At 36.5% G+C, this 26268-nt stretch overlaps 1 protein-coding gene and 1 non-coding gene across 2 annotated transcripts; one reads left to right on the forward strand and one right to left on the reverse strand.

Annotated features, from left to right (window-relative positions):
• Positions 1 to 976: 976 nt before the first annotated feature.
• On the reverse strand, positions 977 to 2943 carry LOC131149052 (uncharacterized). Its single transcript, XM_058099105.1, has 3 exons — positions 2801 to 2943; positions 1404 to 1926; positions 977 to 1318 (listed from the first exon to the last, which is right to left on the reverse strand). The coding sequence occupies exons 2-3, from the start codon at positions 1910 to 1912 to the stop codon at positions 1096 to 1098; spliced, it is 732 nt and encodes a 243-aa protein (XP_057955088.1). The 5' UTR covers positions 1913 to 1926; positions 2801 to 2943; the 3' UTR covers positions 977 to 1095.
• Positions 2944 to 23213: 20270 nt separating this feature from the next.
• TRNAT-UGU (transfer RNA threonine (anticodon UGU)) lies at positions 23214 to 23285 on the forward strand. Its single transcript has one exon. It is a non-coding gene; the product is annotated as a tRNA-Thr (tRNA).
• Positions 23286 to 26268: the final 2983 nt, after the last annotated feature.

The following is a 26268-nucleotide window of genomic DNA, read 5'->3' on the forward strand; positions in this document are numbered from 1 at the left end:
TTTGAATGAATTTACTTTTTTGTGTTTGGTTATCAAAGAGAAAGTGAGGAAGAAAATAAAAAAAACAATATACCAAATAACAAAAAATTGATTTTATACAGATGAACATTTTATTATTCTTGAGTTTTAACTATATTAAAATAAATTTTCATTTTTAAAAGCACTTAATATGGAGAAGAAATGTAATAGAAATTAAATTTACTCCTCATTTCTATATCATTCCTTCTCGTAAACAAAATTTTTGATTCAAATATATCCTAAAAGTTAGAAATATGCAAATTAATAAAAGATATTTTCTTTCTTTTCAATATAAATTTAGCAAATTAGAAAATAAGGTGACATTTTTTAGTAATTATTTAAAAAATAAGAAATGAAAACTAAAATTATTTCCACAAATGAATATGCCAAAATTTATGCAAATGTTGTGCATTGAAAAATTATATAAATTTTTTTGGTGATTATTTAGGAAACAAAAAATGAAAAATGAAAGCTATGAATCACAACTAAATAGGTCCTTTTTATTTTTAGCTAAGTTCCTATTCAACCATGCAAAATTTCCTCTGCAAATAAAGGTATATTTTGCTGGATGGAGACACATTGTAAATAACAATTTAAAAAAAAAAAAAAAAAAAAAATTTAACTTTTTATTTTTGTTTTTTAATTTTTAAATATAAAATTGGATTAAGCTTAATCCCTTTCAACCACCCTGCATTAAAGGGGGTAACTTGTTTTCTTGTTTTTTCTATTTTACCAAAACAAGATTTACTTAAAATGATGATTGCCAAACTAGAAATTGAACTTAACCATTGCTGGATTCAGCATTTGCAAACGACTTCTCAAACCAACACCCCAGCAGCAGAAAACAATTACAGGACCCAAAGCAAACAGAGTAAAAAATTCAGTCACACGCATAAAGAATGGCAGCAGTATGTGGTATACCGTATGTAGGTCATGTACCTTACACAGTACATTTACAAGGAATTTGAATTCTTAAATCATTAGTTCCATGGAGTTAAGACCAAGCATTTGTATGTTTGTTAATTTGAGCTGAGATAATGCATGCCATGAACTCGAATTGTCATGCCAATGCCATGGTTATAGGACATTGACCCGAAAAAACCATAGGAGTATGAAAACTAGAACCAGTGATGCCACTACAAAGTTGCAGAAGGACCGTCTCCATGAACAGGAGTCCTCTCTGTCCACTGAATATGCACCCATCAACCTCATGTCATTCCAGTAGTCAACCCGGAATCCGATATTATTTTCTTCAACACCTGATACATTCCTCGCAGTCTCCCCACAAATCTCACATTGCCTGCAAAGATGGAAAAAACAAGAAGATATAATAGATAGAAAATTACGTGGTGTTACTTGGTAAAGTTCAATTCAGAGTTACCAACCTACTCCCTTTATGCTTGAACCAGACCTTTGCGCACCGATGATGCGAAATGCTTAGCTCACCTTTGCAGCCGCAACCGAGCTGGATCAGATCAGAGGCATCGGATGGGCGTTCCGAGCTCAACTGGCAAATCCTGCAAACCTTTTCTCTGTCAAGGTTTTCACCACTCAAGGACCTGCCATTGCATTTCTCAGCTATGCAACTATTTTTCTCTGATTCAAGTACATTTGGTTCTTTTTGTCCTTCCACAGATACATTACCAGTCTCCTGAGACTTGCTTTCTGGTTCCCAATTCCCATTTTCTTTGACCACAACTCCAGTTCCTCTGGATTCTATCACAATGACTGTCTCAGGCTCAGCTCCATCCACCGTATATGATGACATGTTACTGCAGGTTCCTTGCTCTAATGGATTCGACAAATTCTCGATGTCTTCTTGTTGATCACCATGCTTTTCCTGCTCCATTTCCAACCTTTCTATCACTAAAATGTTCTTCGCTGGCGCTGCCATTCGATTATTTTGCTCTGAAAATGTACATCAGAAGTTTTAGAGATATATGTAGCTAGCCTCTATTGTAACAGATTAGACCTTCCTTGGTTATATGCTTTCATTTGTATATAATTCTGTAGAAATGAAATTAATCAACAGACTGCTCACAAATGATCATTATATGAGCCCATTCAATGCCCACCTAAACACTACAAACCAAGTGCATAATCAAAGTCAAAACAGCTCATATCTGTCCTTAAAAAAATGTCATAATTAAACAATCATTCAAATGCGTATCTTAATTAAATTATAGTTCATCATAATTTTAGCAAAAGATCTCAAGCAAATTATAGGGGAGTCAGGACTCGAACCAAATTTTCCTTCCAGGCATTACATGTGATAAAGACATATACGCTCCAATTTTTTATTATTATTATTTTTATTGGGGTTGTTGAAGTAAGGTGATCATGATGAACTTTGAGGCCCTGTTTAGATCTTGAAATAAAAAATATTAGAAAAAAGAAAAAAAAAGGTATGAGAATCTATTTTTTCATATTTGGTTACGAAGAAAAGCAAGAAAGAAAATAAAATGTGTATAGAGCACATCAATGAACAAAAATATGAAGTCACACATATTTATGTTTTGATTTTTTTATAATTTTTAGTTTAACAGAATAATTTTTCGTTTTGAATAGTAATGGCGTATATCTAGAGAAAAAACAGAATGAAAAATGAATATTCTTCTCATTTTCTTTTCTTTTCTTTTGTGGAAGGAAAATTTTTAATCCAAACGCAACTAAGAAAAGAAGATTGAGCCAAAGGGGAAAATGTCAATAATATTGCAATGGAAAAGAGGAAAAAAAAAATTAATAAAGTGGGGGAGGCATAACAGATCAGAGTTACACATACAGGTATTATATGTATATTGGTAGTCGCTTGCCACAAAAGAGAATAATGGCACGCTTTTGAGCTTTTCCACCACATGCACTTTGGTCTGGGCAGATAGTATTAATATCCTCTCAACCACATAGAGCTGAAAGATATCGAAAGGCAAAGAATTAGGGTTTATGAGATCTGTATGAAGGAACTTGAAATCACAATTCACAAGAAAAATAAAATTTGAGAATGTTTGTAAGGTTGGATTTCATGGTGGTTGTTTCATGCCGTGGATAAAGCGGGTATGACTTCTAAATAAACTCTTAGGAAGGAATAGAGAACATGCTGTATTGCTGTGAGATAAGAAAAGTATATATAGTTTTAGACATGCACTTTGAGTCCAGGGCCCGTAAAGCATATTAATGATTCATACATCATAAGATGATGCTTTTTTGGTTTTGGGATTTTATTTTTTTAGTTTTTAAGAGAGAAAAAAGAGAGAGTTTGGAATCTCTTTCCCCACTTTTTTCTTTCTTAAAAAATGAGATTAGCTAGGTGGTCAAACATGAACCCATTCAACCCCCACTAAGAACAATAAACCAAGTGCATAGCCAAAGCCAAAACAGCTCATATCTGTCATTAAACAATGTCACGAGTAAACTATTGTTAATGAATTATCTAAGTTAAGTTATAGTCCATTCACCAGCAAGCCAATTATAAGGGGCTCCTTTGAGTCCAAGTTTCCTTCCAAGCATCACATACTTGATCCATATATGCTTGAATTTATTATTATTAGGTTAAAAATAGTTAATCTTGTGAGAACAGAAAGCAAAATTTTTTTTTTGTGGGACTCAAATTAGGGCGAAAACCATTGACCTCTGTAAGTGCATAGCTCATGAAATGAGACTTTCTCTCACACTTAATAATCTTAGGGAGAATGTTGAACCATGGCTCTGATACCAGTGTTAGGTGGTCTTGGGCTTTCTCAACCCCAAAAGCTAACTCATGGCTTGAAGCTTTCTCTCACACTTAATAACTGATCACCAATCCCTTCCACAACCGATGTGGGATAACTCCAACAGTTGAAGGATCCAAACATGAAGGGAAGAAATAATACATTACGAAATCTACTTTTGTGTTATTTAGTAATTAAGAAAAATGAGAAACAAAATAAAATATATAATAAATCAAAAAATATATTTTTTAATATGTACACGTCATTAACATTGTATTTTTTTAAAACTGTTTTTAATGAATAAAATTTTATCTTAAATAGAGAAAAAATATAATAAAATATCATTTTAAAAATTTTATTTTGCATTTTTTTCTTCCAACAAATTATTTATCCATATAGAGATAAATAAAAAAGATTGATCCAGTGCTGACTTGGGAAAGTTTCAATACTACTGGGAGGAAAATAAGAAAAAAAATAATAATTTGGGAGGGGCATACCAGATCAGAACTTGCACATACAAGTACTATGTAATAGTAGTTACTACAAAAGAAACTAATGGCATGCTTTTCCACTGCATTCGCCTTGGCATGGTCAGAAACTATTATTCTATGTGGGTTGTGGGGTATGGAAATCAGAATTGTGCATATTTAGGAAAGATTAAAGGGAAAAATTTGATAGTTCTCTTATGATAACTTTTTTAATACCTGTGACATTCATTCAAAATATAATTTCTTGTTATGCCCTAATTTGTAATTTAATGTTCTAAATACTGCTTTTATTTTTGTTTTTATTCTATATGGCTCCCCTTCTCAACCCTTTGTTTTTCAATTCTTTGCCCTCGCATTCTCTTAACCTTCCAACACTTTGTCTTCTCATTCTTTTGGTCTCCCCCTATTGTCTATAAAATACTCCCTCTTCTTCTCTTACTTACCGAAGACATGATCACTAGCTTCTTTTCTCCCATGCTTATGAACCTATGTGATAATTTGATTATAAGCTCACATTACACAGAAACATATTTACGATATAAGAGATGAGGTAAACTCTTAGTTATCATTTAATTCTCTAATTTTTCCTTTTGTTTTCTTTAGCTGTTGGATTGCATTAATTTGCATTGGGAATGCTTCCCTTTCTTTTGTTTGAGTCGAGAATAGCGGACGAAAGAAAAAATTAAGACCCAATGGAGCCCAATAATTCTTACTTTAGTTTAAAGGGAAGACATTTATTGATATTGTCCCCAATTTATTGAAGTCTAGAGGTGCTCTGATTCAGTAGTTCATGACACTAACATTAGAATTGTTTGCAATCTCGACTCTTTACCTTGGAAGAATACTTATGAGTTTATTGTAAATATTGATTGTGCTTTTGGTAGGGCCCCTTGTGAAGAGCCACGAATTTCAAGTTTTGTTTCCACAACTAACTTTAAGATAATGCTATGCAGTAACAAAATGGAAAAATTTTGTACCTTTGGGAAATTCTCTACTTTGCACATGAAAAATCGATGATATGTGCAAATCATGTTAGGATCCTGTGAGCAATAAACAAGCACCGGAAATTGAGAGACACCAGAAATTTACGTGATTTGGTCAATATCGACCTACGTCCACGGAGCACACCACAATTCACTAAACCACATGGGAAAAAAAAAATACAATCTCTCGAGCCTCTCTTCCTCACTCCTCTACACTCTCTTCTTCCTTTCTGTTCTATCTATCTCTCAATAGCTCCTCTATTTATGGATAGATGGTAATAAATCACAATAAATCAAAATTGAGGAATTTCATTCTTTTGTAATTAATGGCTGCGGATTTACAATTGCGGACGCGTCTCCAGCTTGCAGATCATTGCTCACGCGTCTCCTGGCTCCAGCACAACAATCTCCCACTTGGAGACAAAGACGCCTCTTCAACCAATATCAGTATATGAATAAATGATGTGCTTAAAATATGTCTTTAGGCATGAAGACCAACAAAAGTTGAACACAACTTCAGCTTCTCTATAGTCACTACCTTAGTTAACATATTTGCTGGATTTATGCTACCTTGGATTTTTTTAAGTGTCAACATGCCATCCTCTATCAGAGATCTGATAAAGTGATAACGCAATCTAATATGTTTAGTTCTGGAATGAAATGTGGAGTTCTTTGCCAGATGTATCGCACTTTATCTGTCACTGTACAAAACATTCCTCTCTTACTTTAATTTAAGCTCTGTTAACAAACCTTGAAGCCAAATCATCTCTTTACTGGCTTCTGTCACTACTACATACTCAACTTTTGTAGTGGATAGAATAACAATCTTCTGTATCTGTGACATCCAACTAATAGCTGTTGTGCCAACAGTGAACATATACCCGGTGGTGCTTCTGCAATGATCAATTTCATCTGCAAAATCAGCATCTATAAACCCTTAGATTTTCAAATCGCTTTTACTGAAACATAGGCACTTATTAATAGTGCCACGTAGATATCTCAAAATCCACTTCACTGCTTCCCAGCGAGTCTTCCCTGGATTTGACATATACTTGCTGACAGCTCCCACTACTTGGCCAATATCTGGTCTGGTACCAACCAAAGCATATATGAGACTTCCAATGGCTGAGGCATCTGGTACCTTAACCATGAAGTCTTTTTCTTCATCTGTCTGAGGAGACTGACCCTTAGAGAGATGAAAGTGACTTGCCAATGGTGTATTTACAGCTTTGGCGCTGCTCATGTTAAGCCTCTGTAAAACACAGCTGATGTACTTTAACTGAGATAGTTGCAACGTTCTTTGTTGCTTACCTCTAGAGATTCGCATCCCAATAATATGCTTCGCAGGACCCAAGTCTTTCATATCAAATTCCTTTGACAATTGCTGCTTCAATTTTCTAATCTCTTCTATATCTGATCCTACGACCATCATATCATCAACATATAACAATAGGATAATATAGTTAGTACGATACCTCTTGAATTAGGAACAATGGTTGGCATTGCACTTCTAAAAATTGTTCCTCTGCATACAACTATCAAATTTCTTGTACCACTACCTAAGAGCTTGTTTGAGATCGTACAAACTCTTCTTCAATTTGTATACAAGATTCTATTTACCTTTAATTGAGAAACCTTTTGGCTGTTGCATATAAATTTCCTCATCAAGATCACCATGAAAAAATGCCATCTTCATGTCCAAATGCTCAAGATGTAAAGCCTCTGAGGCAACAATACTCCAGACAGATCTGATGGTTGTCAGCTTCACAATTGGTGCAAAAATATTAGTGTAGTCAATTCCTTCCTTCTATTCGAAACCTTTGACTACTAACCGGGCTTTATATCTCTTGGATCCATCATGCTCTTCTTTAATCCTGTACACCCATTTTCTGTGAAGAGCCTTCTTACCATTGGGCAACTTAACTAGTTCCTATGTTTTGTTGAAGTTAAGAGACTTCATCTCATCTTTCATTGCAAGCTCCCACTTGCTCGAATCTCCTGTCTGACATGTTTTAACATAGCATTCAGGTTCTCCTGCAACTGTAAGAAGTAAATGATTCACATACCTTCTATTTGGTACATGCTGCCGAGAAGATCTCCTAAGCTTTGGTGCTGGAGTAGGAGGTGGTGGTGCAACAATTTGCTCCACAGGTTCCTCTACCTGAGGATTCTTGGTATTCTGTTGAGGATTCTCGGTGTTCCGCTGACATGTCCTTACACCTTCTAGAACATCATCCACATCTACAAAGGTTGTTTCAAACTCTGTAAATTTTGTTGTGTGTCTATCTTTGTACATTACCTTTTCATCAAAAATCACATCTCTGCTTCTAATCACCTTTTTGTTTTTATCATCCCAAATGCGATACCCATATTCATCTCCACCATAACCGACGAAGGTGCCTTTTCAGGATTTCGGATCAAGCTTATTTATGACATGATCATTGATATGTACATATGCAACACAAGCAAAAACTCTCAAATGTGAAAGTATTACCTCTTTATTGCTCCATACTTCTTCTGGTATATTATAGTCCAATGGTACTAATGGATTCCTATTAATCAAATAAGCTGCTATATTGACTGCTTTTGCCCAAAGCATCTTTGGTAAGCCTGACTGCATACGCATGCTTCTGGATTTTTCTGCCAACGTTTTGTTCATCTGCTCGGCTACACTGTTGTGTTGAGGCGTACTTGACACAGTTCTTTTCATTCTGATACCATGCTCATAGAAGAATTTCTTGAGCTCAGTGTCATCATACTCACCACCGTTATCTATTCTCAGCTTCTTGATTTTCAAACCAGTTTCATTTTCTACCATTACTTTCCAAATTTTAAAAGCATAAAAAACATCAGATTTATATTTCAGAAAGTAAACCCATACCTTCCGTGAATGATCGTCAATAAATGTTACGAAGTAATGCTTCCCACCTGTGGATGAGATGGTCGTTGGTCCCCATACATCTGAATGGACTAGCTCAAGTCTCTCCTTCTTTGGGGTACTGATGTTCGTCTGAAAACTGACCCTCTTTTGTTTCCCAAATATGCAATCCTCATATGTGTTAATCTTCATCGACTGTAAATCACTCAACTTACCTTTTGAATGCATCACCCTGAGTCCCTTCTCACTCAGGTGTCTAAGTCTTTGATGCCATATGTTGCTATTATCATTTCCTATAGCAACTGTAATAGACATGCATGCATTAGGAGTTACATAAAGAGTACCACTTTTCTTACCTTGTGCAATTGTTAATGCACCCTTCGAAATCATTCGATTCATCACCAATGAAAGTTGTGTTATATCCTTCATCTGCTAGTTGACCCATTGAGATCATGTTTTTCCTTAGGTCTGGAATATATCTGACATCTCTCAACTTCCATACTGACCCATTCATCTTGATCTTCACTGTCCCCTTACCGGCAATGTCGCAAGGTTAATCATTGCTAATGTATACTTTATTGAAATCACCTGGTGTATACTCCTCTCAGCAATCTCTACTGTAAGTGGCATGAAATGAAGCTCCAGAGTCTAACACCCAAGACTCCTTTTTGCTCTCCAAAGAACAGATCAACATATCATCATTTTCTAAAGCAACATTTGCTTTTGTCTTCGCCCTCGTCTCATATTCATTCTTCATACTTTTGCACTGGTTCTTGTAATGACTAGTTTTTCCAGAGTTCTAGTACTCAATAATATTTGTGCCCTAGGAACTTGTGTTCTGAGAACCTTTGGGATTTCTAGATTTAGACCGCCCGGGACTAGATCTATCGCAGTTTTTTGATCATCCATGCTTGTTTCCTTTGCCTCTACTTTCTATGTTCAATGCTAAACTCGAAGTGGAACCATGACTTGACTGCATTCTAATTTCTTCCGTCAAAATCATGCTGATGACCTCATTGTATACTAGCTTTGATTTCCCTGCGGAGCTACTGATTGTAGTAACAACACCATTCTAACTTTCGGGTAACTGACTGAGAATCAGTAGGGCACGAATCTCACTATCATATGTAATCCTGACTTAAGCGAGTTGGTCCGACAATTCGTTGAAATTATTCAAATGTCTGCTAAAACTTTCACCTACAAACATAGTCATAGTAAATAACCTTTTCATAAGATGTACCCTATTAGAGACTGAAGGATGCTCGTACATATTAGAAAACACATTCATCAGAGACTTGGTGGATGATATATGCTTGATATTAAATGGCACGGACTTTGACAACATCATTTTGATAACTCTGAGAGCTTTACGATCAAGCAACTCCCACTCATCCTCGTTCATAGATCCTGGCCTACCTTTCAATGGTAAGTGCAACTCCCTCCCAAACAAGTAATCTTCAATCTACATCTTCTAGAAACCGAAATTACTGCCATTGAACATCTCAATCTTTGAGCTTTTTTTGTTTGACATATCGATTCACTGATTTAGATATGAAATTAGCTTAAATGGATAGCACGGTTGGATCCAGAACGGTCAGAAACCTTAGGAAAGGTTCAAGTCGTTTGAAAAATGGACTCAAAATGACTCTAAAACACCCGGTCAAACTTTTGGTCAAAATTGGTCAACTATAATGGAATATTCCTTTAACTGACGAAATATTTATGATGGCATCACTGACACCATTTGCTGACTTGGCAGGGGTTTGGGGCCCACTGCTAAAGTGGCGCTGATGTGGCACTATGGGGCCCACCTGATGTAGATTCTGTGGGTCCCACTTTTAACGTGGCTATTGATGTGGCGGTGATGCAGCGGCTGACGAGGCGCTGACATGGACAAATGGTTGGGCCAGGTATGGATCTGGGTAGGGTGCGGTTCGGGTTTGGAGTAGGTTGCTGGGTCAGGTAGAGGCGACTGGGCGAGGAAGACGAGTGGAACGCGTGCGAGCGCATGGCCGGCAGGTCCTCGACGCGTGAGGACACGGTCGACTCTAGCGAGGCACGTGTTTGCGCGTGTGATGCCGTCTGAACTCCTTTCAAGCTCTGGTTTGCACTTTTGTGTAACGACTCAGTCCTTTATACGGACCCAGATGTCACTTACTCATACAAAATACCTGTACCTATTTAAGATACATAGACAACCCGCCCTAAACAGGGATATACGAGGGTAACTTATACATAACTGGAATGAAAATGTTGTGGAAAAACATAAACATTGATAAGGATTTCTATTAGACATATACTAGAGTTTACTATTGTGTCCTCAAATACATTTATCCAGACTTAGAACATAACCTATTATTACAACCCCAAAAAGATACTCCAACTAGGTTCAATACACACATAGTACACTTACGTATGCTATAACCAAAAACAATTCTCCAAGTCCCTCAAGCAACTAGGACCGACATTCAGATGGACCTGAAAATAAAGGTTGTATAATGGAGTGAGACACTTCTCAGTAAGGAAGAAGATATTACAATCAGTGTGTGACCGCATATGCATACTTTAGTTAGAACCGATACATATAAAGCATTTTTATAATACTGTAACATGTGAAATTTATTTGCACATCCTAGTATTTGAATCATGCATATGAATATTAGAACAACGACCAGCTTGGTATGACATGTTTTGCCTATTTACCCCGTGACACGGGTTGTGCACTGATATCTCCGACAATGCCCTGTTCGTACAGGCACCGTCAAGTATCTAATATATATAGTCCGACTGCCCCCATTTGGTCCATTATTTCACCAGTGGTTTAATACTCCTGCAAGCCGACTATCTACGTACCCACACTGATCCTCATGTGTGGTTGCACTGTACTGCTAGCATCGGAACCATGCATATGATGGTTTAGAGTTTTTTTCAACCCCATCACTGAAGTTTTTTTCAACTTCTTTTACTGAAATATTTTTCAAATCCTTTGGTAGCAAGCTGTGGTTCCATTTATCATACATACAATTTATAACAAAACATAAAAATCTGTGCAATTCCAGTATTTTCACAAACTCATATAATCACAACGGGTATAAACCAGCACACACCCTCTCGGTTTACCCCTTTTACGTATATAGCACGGTATATAACCAGCACCTGTTTTCCAGAATTTCAGTATAACAAAATGGAACTCCCGTTCCCATAGTTCACATACATAGTATAAAAGATTCCCACATACCATTTTAATACATACATCACACTTGGTTTGATAAAAAACCCGCTATATAGTATATAATACAATAAACATCATTTAACGGAGAAATAAGGGATTCAAGCATCTCCTACATACATAGTAATACAAATAAAGAAGGTTTATAAAGTTTGGAGATTATACACCAAAATCCTCATTTTTACCAAAAACCGTAACATTACAAAACCGACATTTTTACCTGATGAAATTTAGCAAATAAGCAGTCATATTATACATATCAACATAACGAACTTTTTAGCGGTTTAGTTTTACAAAAGGAACTGTTGTAAAGGAATTCCCCTTACCTTAAACCCAAAGATAGAAACACGAATGGAACGGTCCAAAATAACCACCCTGGATCCCCAAAACCTAAAAACCACAGAATATTACTTCTCTACAATCTCGACTACTATACAACTATCTAATAAAAATTGAAATCAGATCCTTACTTGATTTTTGCGAAAACTCAAAAATCTTTAAAGCAACGATATGATCCATTATATTTGTAGAGTTTCCTCTTCTGATCTATACAAATACCTCCGATTGTAGAAATGGACGATGAACTTCAAAGGATCGTAGAGAGAGTGAGAACCCACTGGTTCTAGAGAGAGAGAGAGAGAGAGAGAGAGAGAGAGAGAGAGAGAGAGAGAGAGAGAGAGCTTTTGGGATATCTTAGCCCTTAAGCAACTAAAAATGAAATTTATAGGGCCTTTGACCGAGTCAAACTTGTCGACGAGCCAACCACGAAGTTTTTTGATGAAGCCATACCTTCGTCGACGAGCCCCGCCCAGATATTTCTTGGGCTCACTTAGTATTCCTTCGTCCACAACACTCTAAATTTCGTCGACGAAACACTGAAGGGATCCCGTCGACGAACTTGACACCTTCGTCAACGAACCCTACTTATTATGGGTTCGGGTCTCTAGAGTGTCCCCTCCTTATAAGAATTTCGTCCTCGAAATTTATTAATCATTGTTAAGCATAATATTATCTTATAGTTTTGTTCTACAGAAGAGTCGGCAACCACCCATAAAGCGACTCTGGACCAAATTTATTACATACCCTCACATATGGTGGAGGAATACCATGGTTACAATGCAATCGTTTCGAAAGATTACATACACATACAAAACTCTCCCAAAATCTGAACCACCTATACTACTATACATACTTACGTACTATAAAAGTAACTGCGGGTATTTATGGTGTATTTATGACTCTAGCTCCCAAGAAGCTTCTTCCATTGCATGGTTACGCCATAATACATTTACTAACGGTATTTCCTTAGTCCGTAACTATTGAACCTTTCGATATAATACCTATACTGGTACCTCTTCATATGATAAAGCATCACTGATCTCTAGATGTTCGTAACCCAGTACGTGCGATGGATCAGGTACGTACTTCCTCAGTATTGATACGTGAAATATGTTATGGACTCTGGATAGTGTTGGAGGTAAAGCCACTCGATAAGAAACCAAACCTGTACTTTACAGGATTTCAAAAGGCTCGATATACAGAGAACTCAACTTCCCCTTCTTTTTGAACCTTATCACCCCTTTAATTGGAGCGATCCTCAGGAATACCATATCTCCTATCTCAAATTCCAACTCCCTTCAACGAGTATCAGCATCACTCTTCTGTCGACTCTGAGCTGTCCTGATTCTTTCCTTAATCAACTTGACCTTTGTAGAGGCCTGCTGAACCAGTTCCCCACCCAATATATGCCGCTCACCTACCTAATCCCAGAACAACGGAGATCGACACCAACGACCATATAGAGCCTCATAAGGTGCCATCTTTATGCTAGCCTGGTAACTATTGTTATACGCAAACTCGACAAGTGGTAGATACCGTATCCAACTATCACTGAAATCCAATACACAAGCCCGCAACATGTCTTCTAACGTCTGAATAGTTCTTTCAGACTGTCCATCCATCTACGGGTGAAAAGATATACTGAATGTCAGTTGTGATCCCAAGGCATCCTGTAGACTCTTCTAGAATTGAGGCGTAAAACGTGGATCTCGATCTGAAATAATAGAAACAGGAACATCGTGGAGTCGTACAATCTCTTGCACATATAGCTCAGCCAGCCTATTTAGAGAGTAATGTATAGTCTTCATCAGTCGATCCACTATAATCCATAAAGCATTTTGCCCATGCACCGCCATAGGTAATCTTATCACAAAATCCATTGTGATGTGCTCCCATTTCCACTCAAGAATACTAAGTGGCTGAAGGGTTCCTACTGGCCTCTGGTGTTCTGCTTTGACCTGCTGACATGTTAGGCACTGCTCTACAAAATGGGTAATCTCTCTTTTCATGTTGGACCACCAGAAAGATTCCCTCAAGATCCGGTACATCTTAGTACTGCCAGGATGTACGGTGTAGAGTGAACGGTGTGCCTCCTCCATAATGGCCCGTTTAATCACGGTAGGCTTCAACCCATTCTGAACTCCTTTCCTCACCTCAACCAACTCTGGATCCTTCTCCTGTGCTACATGGATCCTCTTCTACAAAGTCAGTTATACCACCAAGCTGGCAAGAACAACCTGATGATTTCCTTCCATTATTTCCAAGCCCAACCTTTCCAAGTTCATACAGATCTGACGCTGAACTCCCATTGTAGAGACTGACGCATCAACTGATTTCCAACTTAGAGCATCAGCAACCACATTAGCCTTCCCTAGGTGATAGCTAATAATACAGTCATAGTCTTTAATCAACTTAAGCCACCTGCGCTGTCTCATGTTCAGCTCTTTCTGGGTGAAAAAGTACTTCAGACTTTTATGGTCAGTAAAAATTTCATACCTTTCACCGTAAAAGTAGTGCCTCCAAATTTTTAATGCAAACACTACCATTGCTAATTCCATATCATGGGTCAGATAATTCTTCTCATACTCTTTAAGTTGACGCGAAGCGTAAGTGACTACTTTGCCCTACTGCATTAGAACACAGCCAAGACCCTTTTTAGAAGCGTCACTCTAGATAACAAAACCACCATCCCCGGATGGAATAGTCAGAACTGGAGTAGTAACCAATCACAGTTTCAGCTCCTGGAAACTCATCTCACACTCATTAGCCCAATCATACCTCACGTTCTTCCTCGTGAGTCGCATCAAAGGTCCTGCTAAACTGGAAAACCCTTCTACGAATTGACGGTGATAATCTGCAAGACCCAGAAAACTTCTGACCTCTTGAACATTCTTTGCTCTCGCCCAGTTCACTACTACCTCATCTTACTCAGGTCCACTGATACACCTTCCTTGGACACTACGTGCCCTAGAAATGCAATCTGTTCTAGTTAGAACTCGCACTTCTTTAGTTTAGCATATAACCTCTTATCCCTAAGCATTTGTAGTACTAGCCTCAAATGAACTTCATGCTCTGTAGCGCTCCTAGAATACACCAGGATGTCATCGATAAGTACCACGACAAACTGGTCTAAATATTCATGAAAGACCCTATTTATCAGATCCATAAATGGTATAGGAGCATTAGTCAAACCGAAAGGCATAACCATAAATTCATAATGGCCATACCGGGTTCGAAATGTTGTCTTTGGGACGTCCTTCGCTTTCACCTTCAACTGGTGATACCCAGATCGTAGGTCAATCTTTGAGAAGACCTGCGTGCCCTGAAGCTGATCAAATAAATCATTAATCCTGGGTAGCGGGTATTTATTCCTTATTGTCACCTTGTTAAGCTCTCTATAGTCGATGCACATCCTCATCGATCCATCCTTCTTCTTCACAAATAGCACTGGTGCTCCCTAGGGAGAAACACTAGGTCAAATGTACCCATTGTCTAACAACTCTTGAAGCTGTTCTTTCAACTCTCTTAATTCGGTTGGAGCCATACGATACAGAGCTTTTGATATCGGCGCCGTACGTGAAGCTAATTCTATAACGAATTCCACTTCACGGTCTAGAGGTAACCCTGACAAGTCCTTTGGAAACACGTCAGGGAACTCGCACACTGCTGCAATCATCTCCAATTTATGTTCTTTAGCTAGTGTGTCCTTCACAAATGCCAGATACCCCTGACATCCTTTAAAGAGTAGCCTTCTAGCTTGCATAGCTGAAAACATCCGTGATGCGGATTGCACACACGACCCTAAAAACTGGAATTCTTGCTTTCCTGGAGGTCTCAACAACACCTCCCTCCTGTGGCAATCAATACTGGCATAACTGGCTGACAATCAATCCATCCCTAAGATGATATCAAAGCCATACATGTCATACACCACAAGGTCAACTGGTAGCACCCTTCCCTGAATTTCAACCGAGAAGTCACGAACTACCTTGCTACATCCGACTACTGACTTAGATGGCGTAGCCACTACCAGTTCACAATCTAACAGTTGCACCTCTAATCCACATAGTTTAACAAAACCATGGGAAATAAAAGAATGTGTTGCCCCATAATCAAATAATACAACAGCTTTATGAGAAAGCATGTAAATGATACCAGTGACAACATCACCAGCGTTCTCAGCCTTACTAGGAGTCAGAGAGTACACCCTAGCCTGGGCTGTACCCCCTTGCTGACCACCACGTTGTGTTGGAGCATTTCCTCTGTATGGCTATTGTGAGGCTCCACTGTTTCCCTACATACGACAGTCACTCACCCGATGTCTTTGCTTACCACACCGCATACAAGCCCCTGTATACAACCAACACTGCCTAGGGTGTCTTCTACCACACAAAGAGCAACATTGAATATGTGCGGTGTTCTGAGATGTACCACCACTGTTCTTCTTCCAGTTACCCTGCCCTACCTCAGAAGAAGAATTAGGAGGCGCTGGCCTCTTCTTCGGGACCTGAATCTCTGCGTCTTCCAGCGGACTCTCCTCTGCCACAGTGGCTTTGTTAACCAGTGTAGCCAAGTCTTGCAAATGCAAGATTGTCGTCTGCCTACAGATCTCCTTCATCAAACCCCTATAAAACTTCCAGGCCTTCTTTGCCTCATCCGGTATCACGAATGGAAAAAATCGGGATAGCTCCTAAAATCTGGTAGCATACTGCTGCACCGTCAACGATTCCTGAGTCAAATTCATGAATTCCTCCATTTTCGCATTTCTAACCGTGGCTGGAAAATACTGTTCAAAGAATAACTCTCTGAAATGGACCCACATCATCGCTACTGGTATCGGTCGGTTCCCCTCCATCATCTTCACCAGCACCCACCATCTCTCCACCTCACCTGACAACTTGAACGTTGCAAAGGTTACCTTCGGTCTCTCCGAGTTTAAAACATCTAGGATCTTCTCGATCTCCTAGATCCAATTCTCAGCATGAACTGGATCTGCACTTCCTACAAAAACCAAAGGCTTTAACCTGGTGAACTAATCAATGGAGCAACCCATTTCAGTTGCAGGACGGTCCTGACCTCTATTCGTTCACACTATCTTAGCCATAAGCTACTGTTCAAATTCTCGCAATACACTTGTAGAGTCACTGCCAGCCTTAAGGCCAACACCCTCACTACTACTGCCTCCCACGTTGGCAGTAATGTCCTTGGATTCCATCCTGAAAAGCAATTGAGAAATCCATTAGAAGGGTAATAGCCTAAACATCGGCTAACACTATTATACTATAGACTCAATCCCCTAAATTCATATCCTCCGTATTAATGTACTCCATTAATTTGACAACATCATCCTAACTCAAATTCCGCCCTTCTTCTTGGAAACAAAATCGTTACTGGATTGCCGTGATTTTCTAAACCTTTTGATTGATCTAGAAAAGTACAGCAGTCTGTCGATGGATTTCAGTCTCCAGGTATACAAAGAAAAACCCAAAGTCTTATCTATGTCCTATACTATGGTATATTCTAGACTACCAAAACTAGCAAATCCTAAGTTCTCCACATATCCCTAACCAAGCAGCATGAATCAAATCATACTTCAAACTGGTTAAGGCTTTGATAGCAATTGTAACGACCCGGTCCTTTATACGGACCCAAATGTCACTTACTCATACAAAATACCTATACCTGCTTAAGATACATATACAACCCGCCCTAAATAGGGACATACAGGTGTAACTCATACATAACTGGAATGCAAATGTTGTGGAAAAACATAAACATTGATCGGGATTTCTATTAGACATATAGCTGAGTTTACTATTGTATCCTCAAATACATTTATCCAGACTTAGAACATAACCTATTATTACAACCCCAAAAGATACTCCAACTAGGTTCAATACACATATAGTACACTTACGTATGCTATAACCAAAAACAATTCTCCAAGTCCCTTAAGCAACTAGGACCGACATTCATATGGACCCGAAAACAAAGGTTGTATAATGGGGTGGGACACTTATCAGTAAGGAAGAAGATATTACAATCAGTGTGTGACCACATATGCATACTTTAGTTAAAACCGATACATATAAAGCATTTTTACAATACTTTAACATGTGAGATTTATTTGCACATCCTAGTATTTAAATCATGCATACAAATATTAGAACAATGACCAGCTTGGTATGACATATTTTGCCTATTTACCCTGATAGGGATCAACATGCCTTATGTATCCCTTTTACTGATATGATGACACATGGACGACCTCCCGATCTCCACTCCTTTGCTGACATGGTGATACGTGGACGACCTCCAGATGTCCACTATTGTTTATATCTATTTTGCAGGAACACATGGGATTAATTGAAGATCATCTACTTCTTTGATGGAAGATTTTTTTATGTGAAGACTTTGCTATTGTGTTAATTTATATTTTTCGTGTATATATTATTTCAAGATTACTAGGTGCTTGAAGACCATGCTTGAAGACCCAAGTGAAGTATTGAAGCAAAGTCCAACTCAAAACCCATGTGGCCCCCACATGGCTCTAATGGGTCCCACACGGTTTTGGCCTTCCTTTTGGAATGTGTTTAAATTTCAAATTTGAATTGTAATCATGCAAGACAACTAAGCTTGACTTGTGTGCTTATAAGTTGGAGTTCCTTGTTTTTTAGTAAGTATTAATTGTGTTAGATTAATAGTTGTTGAAATTTGTTGAGAGTTATTGAGAGTTGTTGTTGAAAATTATTGAGAGTTGTTGAGTGTTTAAAGCTTTGTCTCCTAGGCTATGCCTATAAATAGCTTTCTTATTGTAAGAACAGAAGTGGAAGTTGAATATTGAAGAAGCATCTCTTTGCTTGAGCTTGTAAAGCTTGTTCCTCTCCTTGTGAGTGAGTAGTGTGAGGCTATGGCGTTCTCTTTGGAGATCATGTGGTGAGAGACCACTAAACTATCCAACGACTCCATCAACCCCTCCTCCATCTAATATTCTCATGGCCCCCATCAACACCACACGGCCAGCATCTTCGTACACCCACACGACGATCATCATCTACACTTCATTGCTGTGTTCATCTTGTGATTCAAAGCTTGTACAAAGGACCAACGGTATGACCTAACTACGTGTGGAACAATGTCAAGTCATCTAAACCAATATCTTGGTAACTTCAATACTTGTGTTTGAATCTTTTTTATATTTTGTGAACCCTTGCTAGTAGATTAAAATCACATCTTTGAATAGCCTATTTGATCCATAGATTACAATATTGGTACTTGCTAGTTAAAATCAATTGTATGAATATTAGTTTTCTAACATAGAACTTTTATTCTTGAATCTTTGAAATAACAACTTTTCAGTATATAACTTGATTCCTTTGTGAAAGAACCAATCGGGACTTAATTGCTGGACAAGTCATACACCTTTTCAAAATCCTTGAACATGTGAAATAAAACATGATTTATTGTGTTTATGTTTGGATAATTAAATTCTTAAATTAAAGTGTTTAAGTGTATGTGCTTGTGTGAGGGTTGAATCGTAGGACATAGGTCGACCTTTCCTGTCCTACATCATACCCCGTGACACGGGTTATGCACTGATATCTCTGACAATGCCCTGTTCGTGCAGGCACCGTCAAGTATCTAATATATATAGTCCAACTACCCCCATCTGGTCCATTATTTCACCAGTGGTTTAATACTCCTGCAAGCCGACTATCTATGTACCCACACTGATCCTCATGTGTGGTTGCACTATACTGCTAGCATCGGAACCGTGCATATGAAAGTTTAGAGTATTTTTCAACCCCATCACTGAAGTTTTTTTCAACTTCTTTTATTGAAGTATCTTTCAACTCCTTTGGTAGCAAGCTGTGATTCCATTTATCATATATACAATTTGTAACAAAACATAAAAATCTGTGCAATTCCATTATTTTCACAAACTCATATAATCACAATGGGTATAAACCGGCACACACCATATCGGTTTACCCTTTTTATGTATATAGCATGGTATATAACCGACACCTGTTTTCCACCTTTTCAGTACAACAAAATGAAACTCCTGTTCCCATAGTTCACATATATAGTATAAAAGATTCCCACATACCATTTTAATTCATACGTCACACTTGGTTTGATCAAAAACCTACTATATAGTACATAATACAATAAACATCATTTAACGGAGAAATAAGGGATTCAAGCATCTCCTATATACATAGTAATGCAAATAAAGAAGTTTTGTAAAGTTTGGAGATCATACGCCAAAATCCTCATTTTTACCGCAAAATCGACATTTTTACCCGATGAAATTTAGTAAATAAGCAGTCATATTATACATATCAACATAACAAACTTTTTAGCGGTTTTGTTTTACAAAAGGAACTGTTGTAAAAAAATTCCCTTTACCTTAAACCCAAAGATAGAAACATGTACGGAACGGTCCAAAATAACAACCCTAGATCCCCGAAACGTAAAAACCACAGAATATTACTTCTCTACAATCTCGACTACCATACAACTATCTAATAAAAATCAAAATTAGATCCTTACCTCGATTTTTGGAAAAACCAAAAAATCTTCAAAACAACGATCTGATCCGTTATATTTGTAGAGTTTCCTCTCCTGATTCACTCAGATACCTTCGATTGTAGAAACGGATGACAAACTTCGAAGGATCATAGAGAGAGAGAGAGAGAGAGAGAGAGAGAGAGAGAGAGAGAGAGAGAGAGAGAGAGAGAGAGAGAGAGCTTTTGGGATATCTTAGCTTTTAAGCAACTCAAAGCGATATTTATAGGGCGTTTGACCGAATCAAACTCGTTGATGAGGTGGCGCCTTTGTCGACGAGCCAGCCACGAAGTTCGTCGACAAAGCCATACCTTCGTCGATGAGCCCCGCCCAGAAATTTCTTTGGCTCGCTCGATATTCCTTCATCGACGATGCTTTGAGTTTCGTCGATGAAACACTGAAGGGACCTCATCAACGAACGTGACACCTTTGTCGATGAACCCTACTTATTACGGGTTTAGGTCTCTACAATTGACTTCATCTCGGCGACATGAACGTGATATTAGCCTCAAAATTCAATTTCGAGCCACTAGACACAACTCTGTTTTCGGTGAAAATCTCTAATCTGGCCTTTCTGCTCCGAAGCTGGCTCTGATGCCACTTGTTAGGACCCTGTGAGCAATAGACAAGCACCAAAAATTGAGAGCCACGAGAAATTTACGTGGTTTGGTCAAGATCAACCTACATCTATGAAGCACACCACAATTCACTAAACCACCAGGAAAGAAAATACAATCTCTCGGGCCTCTCTTCTCTCTTCCTCACTCCTTTACACTCTCTTCTTCCTCTCTGTTCTATCTATCTCTCAACAACTCCTTTATTTATAGATAGCTGGTAATAAATCACAATAAATCAAAATTGAGGAATTTTGTTCTTTCACAATTAATGGTCGCGGATTTACAGCTGCAGACGTGTCTCCAACTTGCGGATCACAGCTCATGCATCTCGTGACTCCAACACAACAAATCAAGGATGAGAATACGAAAGGGCTTTTTTCTTTATCTTTTTATTTTTCTTTTTCTTTTTTCTTATTGCATTAGTTATATTTTTTTCTTAGGACCAAGTTCATGTTTGTAATGATAATATTGCTTTTTCGATATTAAGCGTGTAATAGTGACTGATAATTTGTTTAAAAATTAATCAAGTTATGCGTAAATCAACTTTACTTTGTGAAATTTTTTATAACCTTACAAAAATCTGGCTAATTACAATGAAAATATATAATGATTAATCATAGAGTTGTATAATGTTATTTTATAGCTTAAATTATTATTATCAATAGTTGGAATTTGCATTTTATTGTGTTAACAAAAATATTAGATAATTTATGAAGAGTAGTTTGATTCTTCTTATCCAAAAAAATATATTAATTATTATATGTTACATATAAAATATAACCCATGTGCAATGCAATGTGCCCATAATTAATTTTCTTTAAAATGCACACAAATTTAAATTCAAGTCCAAAAATATGTTGCCAAACACTATCTTAGTATCATTTCAATCATCTCAGAAGAAAATAAACAAGAACATTAACTATTTTACGTCTTTGTTAAAGTGAGTGTACAATTCTAAGACACGATAATGGTAAAAACTTTTTCTTGGGGGAAAGAAGAAGTTTAGACCTTATTTAGAACTTAGAAAACATTAAGAAGAGGAAAGGAAAATGTAAAAAAAAAAAAAAATTACTTTTTCATATTGATTATCAAGGAAATTAAGAAAGAAAAAAAAAATATATATATACTAAATTGATGAATGAAAATTTGATGAGTAGGAAAAGAAGAAATTTAGACCTTGTTTAGAACTTAGAAAACATTAAGAAGATGGAAGGAAAATATAAAAAAAAATAAAATTACTTTTTCATATCGATTATGAAGGAAATTAAGAAGGAAAATAATATATATATATATATATATATATATATATATATACACACACACTAAATCAATGAATAAAAATTTGATTTTACTCATCACTATATTGAATGTTTCTTAATTTTAATTATATTTGATCAAAATGTTTAATAGCATTTAATATGGAGAGATAATGTAATAGAAATGATCTCCTTCTTATTTTGTTATCATTTCCTCCTACACAGAGCACCTACGAAGAGTGAGTTAGTTATTGCTTTTAGCATGGAAAGGAATAGGGATAGACCTATAAATAACTTGGGATAGGGTAGTGAGGTAGGATTTAGTAGCCCTTAATGTAATAGAGGAAAATACTCTCGATCGAATGAATTGACGGAAAATAGTTCATGTAGCTGACCGCATCTATTGGGACTTAAGGCTTATTGTTGATGTTGTTTTGTTGTTTTCCTTAACAAAATTCTTATTCCAAATGGCCTTAAAAGTTTTTAAAATTAAAAATATTAATAATATATAAAGTTAAATTTAGTCATTGATTTACTATATATTTTATTTTTATTCTCAATTTTCAAATAAATAAATATAAAAAAGATATGTTACTATAAGATTTTCTTCCTTTTCTTTAATTTTTAAAAATTTTTTAAATGGTTGTAAGCTCCCTTTGGATCAAGAATTTTATTTAGAGAAAAAAAAAGAAAATAAAAAAAGTAATTTTTATGTAAAAAATTACTAAAAATTAAATTTATTTGAATATGAATCAAAATGAAGAAAAATCAAATGTTAGTGATGTGTAAAATTACTTTTTTGTTCATTGATCTAATATATTTTTTATTTTTTAATAGTAAATTTTTTTATATTTTATTTTTCTTCTTTAATATTAAACTGGCCTGAATGAACTTTGGATGGGATAAAGATCAACGGAGATTAGAAAATTATGCCCAATAAAAGAAAAGAAAAAAAGAAGAAAAGTATAGGTGTACTCGGAGACAGGGCCCGGCCCAATACTGATGTCGCAAATGTATCAATGATTTTGGGTTTATTTTTAAAAGAAGGATTTGAAATCATATGAACGTTCTTTTATGGTCAAGCACAAAAGTTATATATTTTTAAACTATGCCCGCGTACAGCTGCCGTCGCCCCTATAGCTCAGTGGTAGAGCGTCAGTCTTGTAAACTGAAGGTCTGTAGTTCGATCCTGCATGGGGGCATTTTTATGTAAACTCAATTCCTTATTCTTTTCTTATGCTAATTTCATTTTTTACCAGAATGATTAAATAAATTTTAATGGTAAAAATACTATATTAGATATAAGACACGACTTTATATATGATTTTAGTGACGAAGTGTTGGGCGTATTTTTTTTAAAAAAATATTAAAAAAGGCATCAAATTTTTTTTTTTTTTTTAGATTTGATAAAAGGTAAGAACTTTTGAGATATCACAATTTTTTGACTTTTCTTGAGATTTCAAATATTCCATAAACTTTTCTTAGTATTTAATTTTTGAGACATTTACACCATTCAAAAGATTTATGTTAGATGATGTTTGTGTCTTTTTCGTACATTTTAAGAAAAGTTGGTAGAATTTTTGAAATCTTAGGGGAAGGTTAATATCTTTTTGTCAATCCTAAGGAGAAGTCAGTATCTTTTGCTCATATTATATATTATATTAGCGTAGACAATTGAACTTTCACTCATTAGATAGGAACATTTCACCTTGATTCTAAGCATGTGTAAATTTACGTATGTATGTATATAAGAAATCTTGATTTTAAAAGACCTAACTTAAGATTTAATTATAGAGGGAATGAATGGACATGACCCTTTAAAATAATGTAAATTCCAAGAATTAAAGGTCCCTAACATTGAATGCTAAGGGTCTCACATATAAAAGGGATTCTTAGGAAATGTAGGGGGGAGGGCACATATTTGCACTGTAGCCATTTTGTTCTTACCTCTTTTGTTATTCACTTAAGCATCAAAGATCCCTTGAATTACAACTCAGATCCTCCAAATTACAAATATTTTTTTTTTTTTCAAAAAATCAAGGTTCTGGATTTGTCCAATAAATTTTAGTGGTAATAGTTTGTTTTCCACTTTTGGGCCAAAAGAAGTATCCCTTGTTGGCATGGTTGCCTTATATTGGTGCTTTGCCATGAAGGGGAATGGTTCCGATGAAGTAGTTTTTGGTTTTCTAGAGGAGGATGGAGGCGATACTTGGGGAAGCAATGGACATTCCTTTACCTTCAAAGTTCAAGCTGTGTTTCAATAAATACAATGATACCATATATCTAGTGGATAATTTGGATATGATTAAAATTCTAATACATCTATGAGGAGCATCAGATGCCAATATATGTAAATCCTTTGCAACAACGCTAAAATAGCATGGTCAATCTTGGTATAATCATTGAATCCAAGGGTCAATTGGAACTTTTGTAGATTTAGCATCAATTTGTGGGACATTTCGTTAGCATTCAAAAGATAGCAAGACTACATGCCACCTTATGAACTTAGTCCAAAGTGAGAAGCCATTAAAGGAGTTCATGCTGATTCATTTGCACTGTAAGAACCCGACCCGAGAAATCTATATTAAATAAATGTGAAAAGGGAAGGGAAATTAAAAATGAGAAAACAACAGGGCTCATCGATGAGGCTTCTTCTCTCGTCGACGAAGTCTCTTCTGTGGCTCGTCAACGAGATTCAGAGGATCATCGATGAGAGGATATTGAGAGATTTCTAGAATTTTGGAATCTCAAGCTGGTCGACGAGGCCAACTCTGTCGTCGACGAATGCCCTTCTTCTACTCGTTGACGAGTTCTCCAATTCGTCGACGAGGCTGACTCGGTCAAGGGGTCTATAAATATCATTTGGTTTGCTTCTTTGCTAAGAAACTAAAAATCCTCTCTCTCTCTCTCTCTCTCTCTCTAAGATCTTGGTCCATCTGTTACCTGAATCAATGATCCAACGTTACTACGTGGATCAGGAGGAGAACCTCTACGGTTATAACGGACCAGATCTTCATTTTGAGGATTTCTAGGTTTTATTCCGAAATCGAGGTAAGAGTCTAAGTTTGTTTTCGATTCGGTATATCTGTAGCAAATGTGATTGTAGTGAAGAATTGTTCTTTGGTTTTTAGGTTTTGGGAACTTGGTTCGCACTTTTGGAGCCATTTAGTCTGTGTTTCGATTTTCGAGGAAAGGTAAGAGGATTTTGTTTATATTATTTATTTATGAAATCTGATTTGGTAAAACTGTGGTTTACATGATGTGGATGTTTTGAATACTTATTTGCGAAAATTTATTAGGTGAAATGAAGGGATTCTTGGGCTACTGTTTTTGGGAAAATTGGGGTTTCAGTTATCATCTCAGTTTCTGTTGGAAAATTACATATATGAATAGATTATAGTATAAAGATGAATGTACCTCTATTTATGTTAAACTGTACTCTCGAAGTAAATATGATGTGATTATTTATTTACCCAAATAAGTCTGGCATGAGCTTGTGTATTTAAATGAGTTGAGTTGTGAAATGTTGAAATGAGATATAGGAACAGGAGTTCCAAAATGTTCTAGGTTTTGTGAAAATGCCAAGTTAGAATAATACTGTAGGCTAAGAATTGAGCCGAGTCAGAATAATACCATAGGCTGAGATATTGATGCAGGGTCGGACTAATACCATAGGCTGAAATATTGATGCCGAGTCGGAATAATACAGTAGGTTGGGATATTGAGTCGAGTCGGAATGATACTGTAGGGTGAGAGGTTCGACTTTTGCTGAGCGTGTGAAATACCACCTGTAAAGACCAAAAAATTTAAAAGGATTAAAATAATTTAGAAAAAAAATATAAATAAAATAACAGATAAATAAAGAAAAGGAATGGCATGGGAAAAGAAAAAAAAATTTAAATTAAAGAAATTAAATTAAATTAAGATAAATTAAAGAATTAAATACTTAGTTATTAAATTAAATATTTTTACATTGGATTTAAAAAAATAATAATAATAATTAAAATGATATCTATAAGTAAGTTATTATAATATATATATATATATATATATATATATATGTAAAGTGAAAGAAGAAGGAAGAAGAAAGAGAAGATGTCAGGCACGCCCCCCCTGCAAACTTTCCTGCGTTCAGTACACGCAGCCACTCCTCCGTCTCCGCTTCTGTCCTTCTCTCAATTACTC

This window comes from Malania oleifera, chromosome 2 (assembly GCF_029873635.1).
Source record: "Malania oleifera isolate guangnan ecotype guangnan chromosome 2, ASM2987363v1, whole genome shotgun sequence".
Classification (NCBI taxonomy): domain Eukaryota; kingdom Viridiplantae; phylum Streptophyta; class Magnoliopsida; order Santalales; family Ximeniaceae; genus Malania; species Malania oleifera.

Coding starts and splice junctions, on each gene's coding strand:
- LOC131149052 (XM_058099105.1), bottom strand. CDS start 1,912: ATGGCAGCGCCAGCGAAGAACATTTTAGTGATAGAAAGGTTGGAAATG. Junction 1,319..1,403: donor TTCAAGCATAAAGGGAGTAG/GTTGGTAACTCT, acceptor CCATCTTTGCAG/GCAATGTGAGATTTGTGGGG.